The 13,382-nt window shown below is 48.1% G+C and overlaps 1 protein-coding gene across 3 annotated transcripts in view; it reads right to left on the bottom strand.

Moving 5' to 3' along the window:
- Positions 1 to 13,382, bottom strand: part of LOC135542224 (voltage-dependent calcium channel subunit alpha-2/delta-2-like) — a 261,612-nt gene that overhangs the window by 38,593 nt on the left and 209,637 nt on the right. For all 3 annotated transcript variants that reach the window (XM_064969028.1, XM_064969026.1, XM_064969027.1), the window contains 2 exons: positions 9,945 to 10,076; positions 9,435 to 9,492 (listed from right to left, as the gene is read on the bottom strand). In XM_064969028.1, the coding sequence (XP_064825100.1) occupies positions 9,435 to 9,492; positions 9,945 to 10,076 (190 nt within the window). The remainder of the gene's footprint in view (positions 1 to 9,434; positions 9,493 to 9,944; positions 10,077 to 13,382) is intronic.

Genomic DNA, 13,382 nt, shown 5'->3' with positions numbered 1-13,382 from the left:
ACAAGCCCCAGCCCATCACCTCACTGGCAGGCACCGCGCCACCACTCCAACCTGCACAGTGACCCCTGACCTCTGTTCCACTGCTGTCCCTCTACACCGACGTGGCCCTGAATCCCAGCTTCAAACACAACCGGGGCCTCACTCTCCTGAAACCCTTCTGAACCCCCCCCCAACCCCCCCCCAACCAGCACCATCACCGCTGACACTCGAGAGATCGATTAACCGTGCATGCCCAGAATAGGCAGAAGTGTGTGGGGGAGGGGGGGGGGGGAAATCCAATTATTTTTCATAACAGAGAACGCCACATCAAAGGTAGAATTTCCACAGCACTATGTGGCATTTGAAATCAGGTCTGGAACCATGAAGTGTATTGGCATGACTTTTATCAATTTAATTACGGAAATCTTAATTTGAGAAAGAGAGTGCACGGGGAGAGGGAAAGGGGAGAGAGAAGAGAGTTAGACTGCACGCAGTGATGGCTTCATTCCGTGGCTTGATGGAGTTGTGAAAGTGGTCGTCGATGCGGCACCCAACCCAGTCAGAATGTGCACCACGTCTCCACACCGGGGCACCAGAGAAAGCTCAGCCCAGATATTCAAGGAATGGCCCTTTTGGTGAAGGGCTTCAGACCTGAGTAACTGAGTGGCGGGAGGATTTCATTAAATCCTCTAACTCGTCTCATTCTCTCAGTGGACTCTAGTGCTTTCATATGGCTGAAGTTATTCATGGGCTAAATGTTAATGAGAGGGGCACAGCCGACTTCCATTACTGGTTCAACCTCAGTTGCCCCACACTCACATCACACAGTCAAATGCGGAGCTGTCATTAGCTCCCCATATGTCTCAGGGGGAAAACAATGTCACTTCAAGAGAGACTATTTCTCTTGGGGGTTTGTCTAAAGAGAGAGGCAGCATTGATCAGCTGCAACGAGGTTTAAGAGGAGTTTAGCAGAAGATGGAGAGAAGCTGAGTGTGTGACGCGGGGGGGGGGTTGGAGTGGGGGGGATCACTTGCGACAGAAGTTATAGCGCTGCCACGGCTGATATTTCCATAGATTGCCGTGCTGCATCTGACTGTGGTATTCTCTCTCTCTCTCTGTCTCTCTGTCTCTCTGTCTGTCTCTCTCTCTCTCTCTCTGTCTCTCTCTCTCTGTCTCTCTCTCTCTCTCTCTCGCTCTCTCTCTGTCTCTCTGTCTCTCTCTCTCTCTCTCTCTCTCTCTCTCTCTGTGTCTCTGTCTGTCTGTATTGTATTTATTCCTGCTTTCAAGCAAGCAAGTGAGGGAGGATGAGTGGGGTGAGGTTTTTTTCCATCTCCAGCCTGATGTATAGTAGTTCCATGGTGACAAAACATCATGGATTGAAGCTTATAGTGATATGTCTGCTGCATCTGATCCTCTATATTTGCCTCATGGATCCAGATGTGTTGTTTCTGCATGGGTTCCATTCAGTAATTAACTCTCAGCTCCTGCCCGCTGATGCCATTCTTTCCCTGTCATTACCCAGTCTCCTGCGTGCCAGAGCCAGGTGACGAGCAGATGGACCTGGCTGGTGCTGAACTGAGCCCAGGCACTCGCCCATCCCTGCCTGTCCCTGCCCACCGCCCCAACAACACCATCCCTGCCTGTCCCTACCCACCGCCCCAACAACACCATCCCTGCCTGTCCCTACCCACCGCCCCAACAACACCATCCCTGCCTGTCCCTACCCACCGCCCCAACAACACTATCCCTGCCTGTCCCTGCCCACCGCCCCAACAACACCATCCCTGCCTGTCCCTGCCCACCGCCCCAACAACACTATCCCTGCATGTCCATGCCCACCGCCCAATCAACACTATCCCTGCCCACCGCCCCAAACAACACCATCCTGCCCACTGCCCCAACAACACCATCCCTGCCTGTCCCTGCCCACCGCCCCAACAACACTATCCCTGTCTGTCCCTGCCCACCGCCCCAACAACACCATCCCTGCCCACCGCCCCAACAACACTATCCCTGCCTGTCCCTGCCCACTGCCCCAACAACACCATCCCTGCCTGTCCCTGCCCACCACCCCAACAACACTATCCCTGCCCACCGCCCCAACAACACCATCCCTGCCTGTCCCTGCACACCGCTCCAACAACACCATCCCTGCTTGCCTCTACCCCCCCTCCCCCAACAACACTATCCCTGCCTGTCCCTGCCCACTGCCCCAACACCACTATCCCTGCCTGTCCCTGCCCACCGCCCCAACAACACAACACCATCCCTGCCTGTCCCTGCCCACCGCCCCAACAACACCATCCCTGCCTGTCCCTGCCCACCGCCCCAACAACACTATCCCTGCCTGTCCCTGCCCACCGCCCCAACAACACCATCCCTGCCTGTCCCTGCCCACCGCCCCAACAACACTATCCCTGCCTGTCCCTGCCCACCGCCCCAACAACACCATCCCTGCCTGTCCCTGCCCACAGCCCCAACAACACCATCCCTGCCTGTCCCTGCCCACCACCCCAACAACACTATCCCTGCCTGTCCCTGCACACCACCCCAACAACACTATCCCTGCCTGTCCCTGCCCACCACCCCAACAACACTATCCCTGCCTGTCCCTGCCCACCACCCCAACAACACTATCCCTGCCTGTCCCTGCCCACCACCCCAACAACACTATCCCTGCCTGTCCCTGCCCACCACCCCAACAACACACCATCCCTGCCTGTCCCTGCCCACCACCCCAACAACACTATCCCTGCCTGTCCCTGCCCACCGCCCCAACAACACTATCCCTGCCTGTCCCTGCCCACCGCCCCAACAACACTATCCCTGCCTCTTCCTGCCCACCACCCCAACAACACTATCCATGCCTGTCCCTGCCTGTCCCTCTCTCTTTCTCTCTCTCTCTCTCTCTCTCTCTCTCTCTCTCTCTTTACATGGAAATGACTCTACATAATCGAATAACACCACAGTCCTTAATGAGAGCCACTGTGTAAGTGTGCACACGATGAGAAATACGAGTAGGCTGATGTCTGTGTGTGCACTTCATCAGAGATAGCTGTTTTGACCAATGTTTTAAGCAAAGCTTGTAGGCTAATGAGCAAATCAAAGTAAACACTTGTCACACACTAGTAATAACATAAAACATATGACAACATAAAACAGTCAAAATGTTTTGTTTGAGCGGCAGGTCTCAAGGCAGAGGCACAGCATTAAATGACAACAGATTAAAGCTGCAAAATTGGCACCCACAAAAAAAAACATCTTAAAAAGAACACATTAAGCAACCAGTAGAATACAATGACATATTCTGCGTGGCAGTGATTGTATTTCTGTCCCTTCGTGGCAGTCTGGTAAAAGAGTCTCATTGGAATTCATGAAATAGTTTTCTCGCGGAGCGGCGCTGTAAAATCAATACATTAACTGTGCTGGGGGGCTAACACTCTCAGAAGATTGTGTTTATGTACCCTGACCCGTTTCCCTGAGTGGGGTGCATTACATTTGAATCGGGGGAATTATCTACGTACTTTCCAGACAATACACAATGATAAAACACTCAAATGGCCTAGGTTAATCTTATTCTAGAATCAAGTATGTGTGTGTGTGGGCGTATGCGTGTGTGTGATTGTGGGAGTAGTTTCTATAAATACCTGCATGTGTGTGTTTCTGAATGTACGTGCACACTGAGTGTATGAAACTTTAGGAACACCTCCCTAATATTGAGTTGCTTTTCCCTCAGAACAGCCTCAGTTCGTCGTGGCATGGACTCCACAAGGTGTCGAAAGCGTTCCACAGGGATGCTGGCCCATGTTGACTCCAACGCTTCCCGCAGTTGTGTCAAGTTGTCTGGATGTCCTTTGGGTGGTGGACCATTCTTGATACACACGGGAAACTGTTGAGCGTGAAAAGCCCAGCAGCGTTGCAGTTCACACACACAAACCGGTGCGCCAAACCGGCACCTACTACCATACCCTGTTCAAAGGCTCTTTTCTCTTGCCCAGTCACCCTCTGAATGGCACACACAACACAACCCACGTCTCAATTGGCTCAAGGCTTTCAAATCCTTCTTTAACCCCTGGGCTCCCATTCGTCTACAGTGATGGAAGTGATGGATTTAACAGGTGACATCAATCAAGGGGCATCCTTGATTTCACCTGGATTCACCCGGTCTATGTCATGGAAAGAGCAGGTGTTCCTAATGTTTTGCACACTCCGAATACATTGCACCGGATGCATAGAGTGGATGGTATATACCTATCTATGAGTTGCAGTGTTTTGTATGCACATCCTGTGGGCGTGTGAATATTAACCGTGTGTATCGTTGTGATGATGGGCTTATTATTTTATGGACTCCTGCTCTCTTAGTGCTCCTGTGGATGTGGCTGCTGAATGAAGATTAAATTAAGATAAAAAAAAATATAGGAGGATGTGGCCCAGAGAGCCTGCAGGAGAAAGAGATGTTGTCTGTCTTTTATTTATTTGACTTTTGGCTGATTATTTGAGGGGGTTGATACCAAGAGACACATTTCCATATTTCAGGTTATGCCCAATAGTACGAAATATTATAAATCATTTAAATGTTATGGTAAATGTATTAAATCAGTAAATGGAAAGACGTTTGAATTCAAAACATTCAACAGTAGCTACACATTTTTCTACTATACTACGATGGATTTACAGATTTGGAGTTGAATTACTTTAGTCGCATGCCTTATGGGCCCAAGGTCACTATTTCCAATGGAACAAGAGATGGGAAAACATTCCGACTGTGACGCCGCAGTCATGGTTATCGCTTTACGCTACAGTCATAGAGACAGAGAAGCTTTCCCTTTGGCTAACCCACTCCCTGCAGGAGGAGTGAGTGAGGAGAATGGGAGAGGCAGGTAGGAAGGGAGGCAAGCACAGAGGCTCCAGGCGTTTGGGCCATGGCATTTTGGGAGGCTCATCTCCTGGCTGGGATTGACTAGAAGCCATAATATTTACTGAGAAGGTAGATTGACTTTTCAGAGAAATCAATATCTGTTATGGCCCTGCACGCTGTACTGAACCTGGAAGGTAATGGGATCTCTGCAACGCTTGGCTAACAGGACTCCATGCCTGTCTCTCTCTCTCTCTCTCTCTCTCTCTCTCTCTCCACCTCTCTTCCTTGACTTCCTTAACAGACTTTATAATGGACAAATGTTAATAATTAATGTCAGAGCAATTGGAGACAATTAAGTGTGTTGACTGGACCATTCATTTTCCCGAGGCCCGTTAGTGGGGAGCACAGCAGTCAGACAGATGGAGGGAGCCCATCTGTGGAGGCAGTGAGCTACGCAGCCTCATCTTCTCCCTTTTCCCGATTTCCTCAAAGGATTACACACGTTACACACTTTACACACACACACGCGCACATTCGCACGCACACACACACGCACGTGCGCGCACACACACATGCACGCGCGCACACGCGCACACACACACACACACGCACGCACACACGCACACACGCGCGCACACACACACACACACACACACACACACACACACACACACACGCACACACGCACACACACACACACACACACACACACACACACACACACACACACACACACACACACACACACACACACACACACACACACACACACACACACACACCCCCCCAGCTGGCACTCATTCCCGTAAAAAGGTGAAGGTCTTTTAGGCCACACACTGCGCACACAAGCCATCCTTTTATTTCCTCCTGAAAATCACATTTCAGACTTAGTGTCAGTGTTGGGGTTACCCCTGACAACAACCAAAAAAAACACATGAAAAGAATCACGTGAAAAGAACAGGTGGTTTTTTGGACACTTTTTGGACACTATATGAAGAAGAGAGGCATGCGCCTGCAGCAGTGAAGCTCCCAATTGCTGGCTCAGAAATAAGAAATGATCCTTTTTGTACGCACTTGAATTATTATACTCAGGCCGGCTAAGTTACCTTTTCACAGAACGGCAGTAAAGAATTTGCTATTCCATATGTGGAAACATTAATACTGCAACATCTTGACACAACTTTCTCACATGTGAGGAGAATCACAGTATTGCATCACCACATGTGAAATTGCAAGTTCTCTTCGATGTTTTCTTCAATTTTCACACGTGAACTTGCAATTCCACATGTAAACAAGACATATTTCACATGTGCAACTGCAATTCATATGTGAGGTGAAAACATGTTTTTTTCTCAAGTGAAACTGTGGTATTATCTCATTTAATACATCTGAAAACAGCTGTATGTGGAAATGCGATTTTCACACATGAAACTGGGATGAAGCGTGCTCCTGCGGGTGGCTGTTGGGTTTGTGGGGGAGGATTCTTGTATGTGCATCAACATGTGCAGGCGAGTGTGTGTTTGTGTGAAAGGGTGTGTGTGTGTGTGTGTGTGTGTGTGTGTGTGTGTGTGTGTGTGTGTGTGTGTGTGTGTGTGTGTGTGTGTGTGTGTGTGTGCGTGTGTGCGTGTGTGTGTGTGTGTGTGTGGGGTGGGGGGGTATGTGCATATGCATGTGAGTTACCTCCATTCCCCTTTAAAGGTCTATTTATCTATTGCTGTCCCCTAACAAACACGTGAATGGCTTACCTAACCCAGTGGGTGGTCTTTTAGCCCCCTGCGATTGGCTGACCCCTCCAGAGAGTGTCACAACCGAAGACAGCGTGTTAGACCATAATCACACAAGCATGACCTGCCACATCATGGCACTCCCTGCCACGGCCCCGCCACTCAACACGGCATGGGCACAGGTTGCTAGGCAACAGGCCACAAGAGCTTTCAGAGAGGATGGAGGGAAAGTCGAAGACCAACAGGCAGAGATGACAGTGACAAACATGGAGGACCAGGGGGTGACATGGTGCTCTTCAGTGGAAAGCATCCACCCCTGTCTACCCCTGTCACATCCTCTGTCTCCAGACTCCCTTCCTTCCTCTCAGCTCTCTCTCCATCTCTCTCGAGTGGAGCAGCGGTTTAAGGCACTACAGACGCCCTGGTTTGAATCCAGGCTGTATCACAACCGACCATGATTGGGAGTCCCTTAGGGCGGCGCACAATTGGCCCAGCATTGTCCGGGTTTGGCCGGTGTAGGCCGTCATTGTAAATAAGAATTTGCTCTTAATTAAAACCTCTTGGTACTAGGGGGCAGTATATTCATTTTTGGAATAAAAACGTTCCCGTTTTAAACGGGATATTTTGTCAGGACAAGATGCTAGAATATGCATATAATTGACAGCTTTGGATAGAAAACACTCTAAACTGTAAATATATTGTCTGTGAGTATAACAGAACTGATGTTGCAGGCGAAAGCCTGAGAAAAATCCAATCCGGAAGTGCCCCAGGTTTTGAAAGCCCTGCGTTCCAATGAGTCCCTATTGAACTGTAAGTGTACTATGAACCAGCGTACGCTTTCTACATATTCCCCAAGGTGTCTACAGCATTGTGACGTAGTTTGCCTGCTGCTCGCAAGGCATAATGCTATGCTCGGCTATCGATAAACTTACACAAATGCTTGTCTAGCTTTGGCTGTAAAGCATATTTTGAAAATCTGAGATGACAGGGTGAATAACAAAAGGCTAAGCTGTGTCTCAATATATTTCATTTGTGATTTTCATGAATAGGAATATTTTCTAGGGATATTTATGTCCGTTGCGTTATGCTAATTATTGTCAGACGATGATTACGCTATCGGATCTGGGATGGCGAATATCAAGATTAACTGACTTGCCTAGTTAAATGAAGGTTAAATTTAAAAAAATGTAACCCCCCTCTCCCTCTCTCAAATCCACGTTCCTCTCTGCCTCAAGGAAGACTCTTCTCCTGTGTGAGGGAATTAAAATGGGTTGTCGTATACACCGAGCGCATAAAGCATTAGGAGCACCTGCTCTTTCTCTACACCTGCACGAAATGAAAACACAGACATGATCGTCCTTTTAACTTGTCAGCGGCGTCCTGCAGCCCATTGTTAACACAAACAGCCCAATTATTGGCGGCATCGTGTTCACGTGGAGGTCTACAGTGTTTTACAGGCATTGTGTGAAGGCCCATGTCTGCCAGAGCAGAGGCATTGCAGGGACACTTTCTCCCAGAGTGTTAACTCAATTAGTCTGTCCAGGAAGAGCTTTTATGACTTCCACATTGTGATACGCTGGGAAACAACCTGGAGCTCAGCTAAACACAGGCTTCTCACACATCTTTAACGGCAACTCTAACCTTCTGAGCAGAATCCGTACGTCTCGGTTTTATATGAGTAGGCCGGTGAGTGTGCTGAACACACATCTCTGTATGTATTAGCATGTTAATGGGAATGTGTAATAAAGCAGACTCTGTTGATATCGGTATAAATACGTTGCTTATTTACCTGACAGATACATCTCTGGAGTGGACTGTATAAGTGTTTGAATCGTATACCGTGGGAGTTTGCTGTTTGTCTCAGTGCATTGCCCTCCGGCCCATCCATCACCTCTGGCCAACCCTTGGCCTAAACAGCCAACCAAGCTATGCTGGAGCTGGACACAGGCAGACAGCCAGGGATGGAAACCGGCATCAACTCTAATCAATGTGGCTGTCATGATGATGTCCGGTGTGCTTTAATCTGCAACCAGGCAACAGGCAGCTCTTAAACAGAGCTGAAGAGACAGTGACAGGTAGAGGCAGGATGGAGGGGTGAGGGTGTAGGGGAAAGGGGGCTGTTTGGCCTCACACACTCGGTGCTGTCGAAAACGTCAAACCGCCGTGCTCTGTGAGTCCCTGGCCCTGGCTAAGATCTGACACACAGCAGGGATTCACAAACCAAATGGCAGGTGAACACTTAACGCAACACAGCAATGGCACCACTCCATATCGTATTTGCCACTTGGCTGCGGTCCTTCTAGCTGAGGAAAATGTATTTTCTCTGGTAACTCACTGAGATAAATAGGGGTTAGATAATGCTTTAACCTCAATGGCCTGAAACAAAGGAGAGAACTATTCTATTAAGCTTGGGGGGGGGGGACTAACTTCTATAATAGACCAAAGCTTACAAGAACACAATAAAAGACTGGTTACATTGGATTTCACAACACAATACACAGAGAAGGTTCTAACAAAGATGTAAGATATCTGGGGCTTTAATATTTGAAATTAGAATATGTGTCATTCTATAGGCAATACCATGTCTTTATAAAACCACCCCCCCCCCCCAAATTCATTGAGATGTTGCAAGTGTATTGGGAGCAGAATCTTTCATAATAAACAAATATGTGCTTTCCTAATATTATTGTCCTTCGGTTGAATAGAATATCCCATCATAAAGAAGGATTCTGTAGGCAAATAAATAGCAGATGAATCCCATGTAAATGGCCTTAGGCTGGCCCCCGGGTTGGAGAACATCAAAATGGAAAACCTGTAGGGCCTCTCTATCGCATGGAAGAGGAAGAAAACAGAACATGGACGTCAGTACTCACCATGGTCGTCTGCGCACGTCATACAGGTCAATCTTATTGGGTGCTCTCCAAGGAGTGGCTGGAAAAAGGAGGAATACAAAACATCATTCTGCAATTTGACCTCTTTTTTGTTTTGTTTTTTGATCTCTCATTTTTACCCCCAATTTTGTGGTATCCAATTGGTAGTTACAGTGTTGTCCCATCGCTGCTACTCCCCTATGGACTCAGGAGTGGCGAAGGTCAAGAGCCATACGTCCCCCGAAACACGACCCTGCCAAGCCACACTGCTTGCTTAACCCGGAAGCCACCTGCACCAATGTGCTGGCGACCGGAAGTCAGCTTTCAGGCGCCCGGCCCGCCACAAGGAGTCGCTAGAGCGCGATGGGAAAAGGAAATCCCGGCTGGCCAAACCCTCCCCTAACCTGGACGACACTGGGCCAATTGTGGGTCTCCCGGTCAACGGCCGGCTGTGACACAGCCTGCGATTGAACCCGGGGCTAATATCCTTATTAACAATGGTCTAGGACTTACCTGGGTAGTATCTTGTGACCCCCGTCGAGCTGCCGAACACCTGCCAGCGCAGAGAGCTGTCCTCCCGGCGGTTATCAATAAACACCCTCTCAAGAGCCTGGGTCCAGTTCAGCTCATTCAGGATGACTGGGGCTGCAGGGCAGGAGGAGAGGAGAGGAGGAGATGAGAGGAGACACTATGAGCACAGCCACGGAGGTACAGTACATGTCCAATCGACATAGTTTTGACACTATGATTTGACTGTTGGTGGTTTAATGTTCCTTGAAAAATGTAGATTTGCAAAGGAATAGTTTGACAGTAATAAAACGAGAGTTCAGTTCACGTAACAGGGTTGACCTTAAAACGGGGGACAGGTTTTTTTTAAATTACCTTAAAATGAATCACTAATCACATTAAATACATAATGATCTTTGGAAATTACTTTGTCAAACCCATAAAATAAATAGGGCTTTACAGTGATGGTGAGAATTTTGAGTTTCAAATCTTCTTTGGAGTAACAGAGGATGTTTAGAGGGACGTCAAAATGGTGACTTTTGACCCTTCATCAAGTTTCCATTTAAAATGTATTCAATATTCTATATTAAAGGGCACAGCCTTTTAAAATTGTACAATTCTACAATTTCTACTTAAAATATCAAAGGGACGCAAGAAAGGCACTCATTTCATGGAATTACCCTTATACTGTGTGTCCAGGTCAGGATAATGTAAACACAAAACAGTACAATCTCTCTTCTGGCTGAATAACCTTGTCCACTCTGACAGTGTGGTCAGACTCCATAAAAATGTATATATGCAATCAGCTGTCCCAGACCCGGAGGTGGTCCTCAGCAGTGTGGAGCAGGGCATCGCTGTAATCTGGACGATATCTATACGGTGGAGAGCAGTGGAGGAATCACACCTGACATTGGTCGAGGTCATGTGTCACTGCATATGTGGAGACAGCAGTTTGGACGATGCTGCATTTGAATAGAGAGGGAAAATGATGGTGCTATTCATGCTGCTGCTATTTCCCCACAGAGCCAATCAAAACAGCTTGACTGTGTGTGTGTGTGTGTGTGTGTGTGTGTGTGTGTGTGTGTGTGTGTGTGTGTGTGTGTGTGTGTGTGTGTGTGTGTGTGTGTGTGTGTGTGTGTGTGTGGCCTGCAGTGTAGATGGCTGACATTACAATAAAGGCGGCTCACATCTGCATAATACTCCCAGTCAGCGTGTGTGTGTGTGTGTGTGTGTGTGTGTGTGTGTGTGTGTGTGTGTGTGTGTGTGTGTGTGTGTGTGTGTGTGCGTGTGTGTATTTAAGTTAAGGTCACAGCTATATCTCACAGGCCAGTAGTACTTTATGAAAGAACGGGACCGCCAATTGCTGAAGCTCGTAGCGCGTAAAAATCGTCTGCAACAACTCACTACCGAGTTCCAAACTGCCTCTGGAAACAACGTCAGCACGATTACTGTACGTCGGGAACTTCATGAAATGGGTTTCCATGGCCAAGCAGCCACACACAAGTCTAATGCACAATCCCAAGCGCCGGCTGGAGTGGTGTAAAGCTCGCCGCCATTATACTCTGGAACAGTGGAAACTCAATCTCTGGAGTGATGAATCACACTTCACCATTTGGAAGTCCGACGGACAAATCTGGGTTTGGCGGAGGCCAGGAGAACGCTACCTGCCCGAATGCACAGTGCCAATTGTAAAGTTTGGTGGAGGGGGAATTTTTTTCATGGTTTGGGTTAGTTCCAGTGAAGGGAAATCTTACCTCTACAGCATACAATGACATTCTAGATGATTCTGTGCTTCCAACTATGTGGCAACAGTTTAGGGAAGGCCCTTTCCAGTTTCAGCATGACAATGCCCCCATGTACAAAGCGAGGTCCATACAGAAATGGTTTGTCGAGATTGGTGTGGAAGAACTTGACTGGCCTGCACAGAGCCCTGACCTTAACCCCATCAAACACCTTCGGGATGAATTGGAACGCTGACTGAGAGCCAGGCCTAATCGCCCAACATCACTGCCCACCTCACTACTGCTCATGTGGCTGAATTGAATCAAGTCTGATTAATGTGGTATTTTGTTTCCTGACACATGAACAAGCCAGTTGATCCGAATATATAATGGCGTATCAGATTTTGCTCTCTGTCTAGACAGAAAAAGACTTTGAAGTCAAATTTTGCAGTAAAAAAAGCCAGTCCCCGCAGCAATGTTCCAAACATCGAGTGGGAAGCCTTCGCAGAAGAGTCTAAGCTGTTACAGCAGCAAGGGTTACCAAGTCCATATTAAATGCCCATCATTTTGGAATGAGATGTTCGACGAGCAGGTGTCCACATACTTTTTTCCCCCTGCATGCCGCTCTCCCCCCCTCTCCCCTTCCATTAATACCATACATGTCCTGCTACTTCTCTCTCACCTTGCATCCTGTGCTCGAATGCCATCCACCCCGCCAACGCATCCTCCACCACCTTCCCCCACCCTTGAGCTGCTGCCACAGAGAAAGGCTTTCACTTCCTGTTTAATAGCTGAGCTGGAGTCAGAAGATGGGGCGCGCAATCAGAGGTTTAATGGGCGCCTGATTAAAGGAGAAACAGGACGAGACGCTGAGCTGAGGAGAACTTCACTGGCTTTCCTGATTTAATTACTCAGCCAACCACAGCCAGATAAGCCCCTGAACCTCCAAGTCCAGCTTCTCTCCCCTTCTCGTTTGAATTTCACACAAATAAACGATCATTATCCACTTTTCCCATGATTTTCAATTACTGCGCCGAGTTGCTGATGAGCTGTCAGGTTAGAGAGAGAGAGAAAGAGAGAAAGAGAGAGGAGAGAAGAGGCCCGACCTGCCCCACCCCCGCCCCCACCCAGCCGGCCTCTAAACACCACTCACACGCCTCATTTGCTGGAGCACTAATTCAAACATTAGTATTCACACTCTTTTGTTTAACACTGAAACATTCCGTTGTTGAATTGCCCAGAAACTATTACATTCAAAGTCAAAGTTAGATAGTTAAACTGAGGATGTTTTGTATAGAACCTCTTCAAAATTCAAACAAGCTAGCTGTTAGTGAAAGGCCTGCCGTCTCTTGCTTTGTAACACACGAACACGCGCACGCACGCACGCACGCGAGCGAGCACACACATACACAAACATGCACACATACACCAGCACTAACCAGTGACTGGAGGGGAGGAACATATGAGAGCCAAATTGCTCTTGTCACCAAGGGGAGCGCCTCAACATGTTTTCCACTAAATTCAGAGACATAATCACAAAAAAAAGAAGAATGAAAGGAGAAGAGCAGGATGGAGAGAATTTTACAGATGTAGATAAATAGAGGAACAAACAGGGAGCGAGAGAGAGACAAGAGAGAGAGAGGCAAGAGAGAGAGAGGCAAGAGAGAGAGAGAGAGAGAGAGGCAAGAGAGAGAGGCAAGAGAGAGAGAGGCAAGAGAGAGAG

The sequence above is a fragment of the Oncorhynchus masou genome, chromosome 6, assembly GCF_036934945.1.
Source record: "Oncorhynchus masou masou isolate Uvic2021 chromosome 6, UVic_Omas_1.1, whole genome shotgun sequence".
NCBI lineage: Eukaryota > Metazoa > Chordata > Actinopteri > Salmoniformes > Salmonidae > Oncorhynchus > Oncorhynchus masou.
This window is presented reverse-complemented; position numbering and strand designations above follow the sequence as displayed.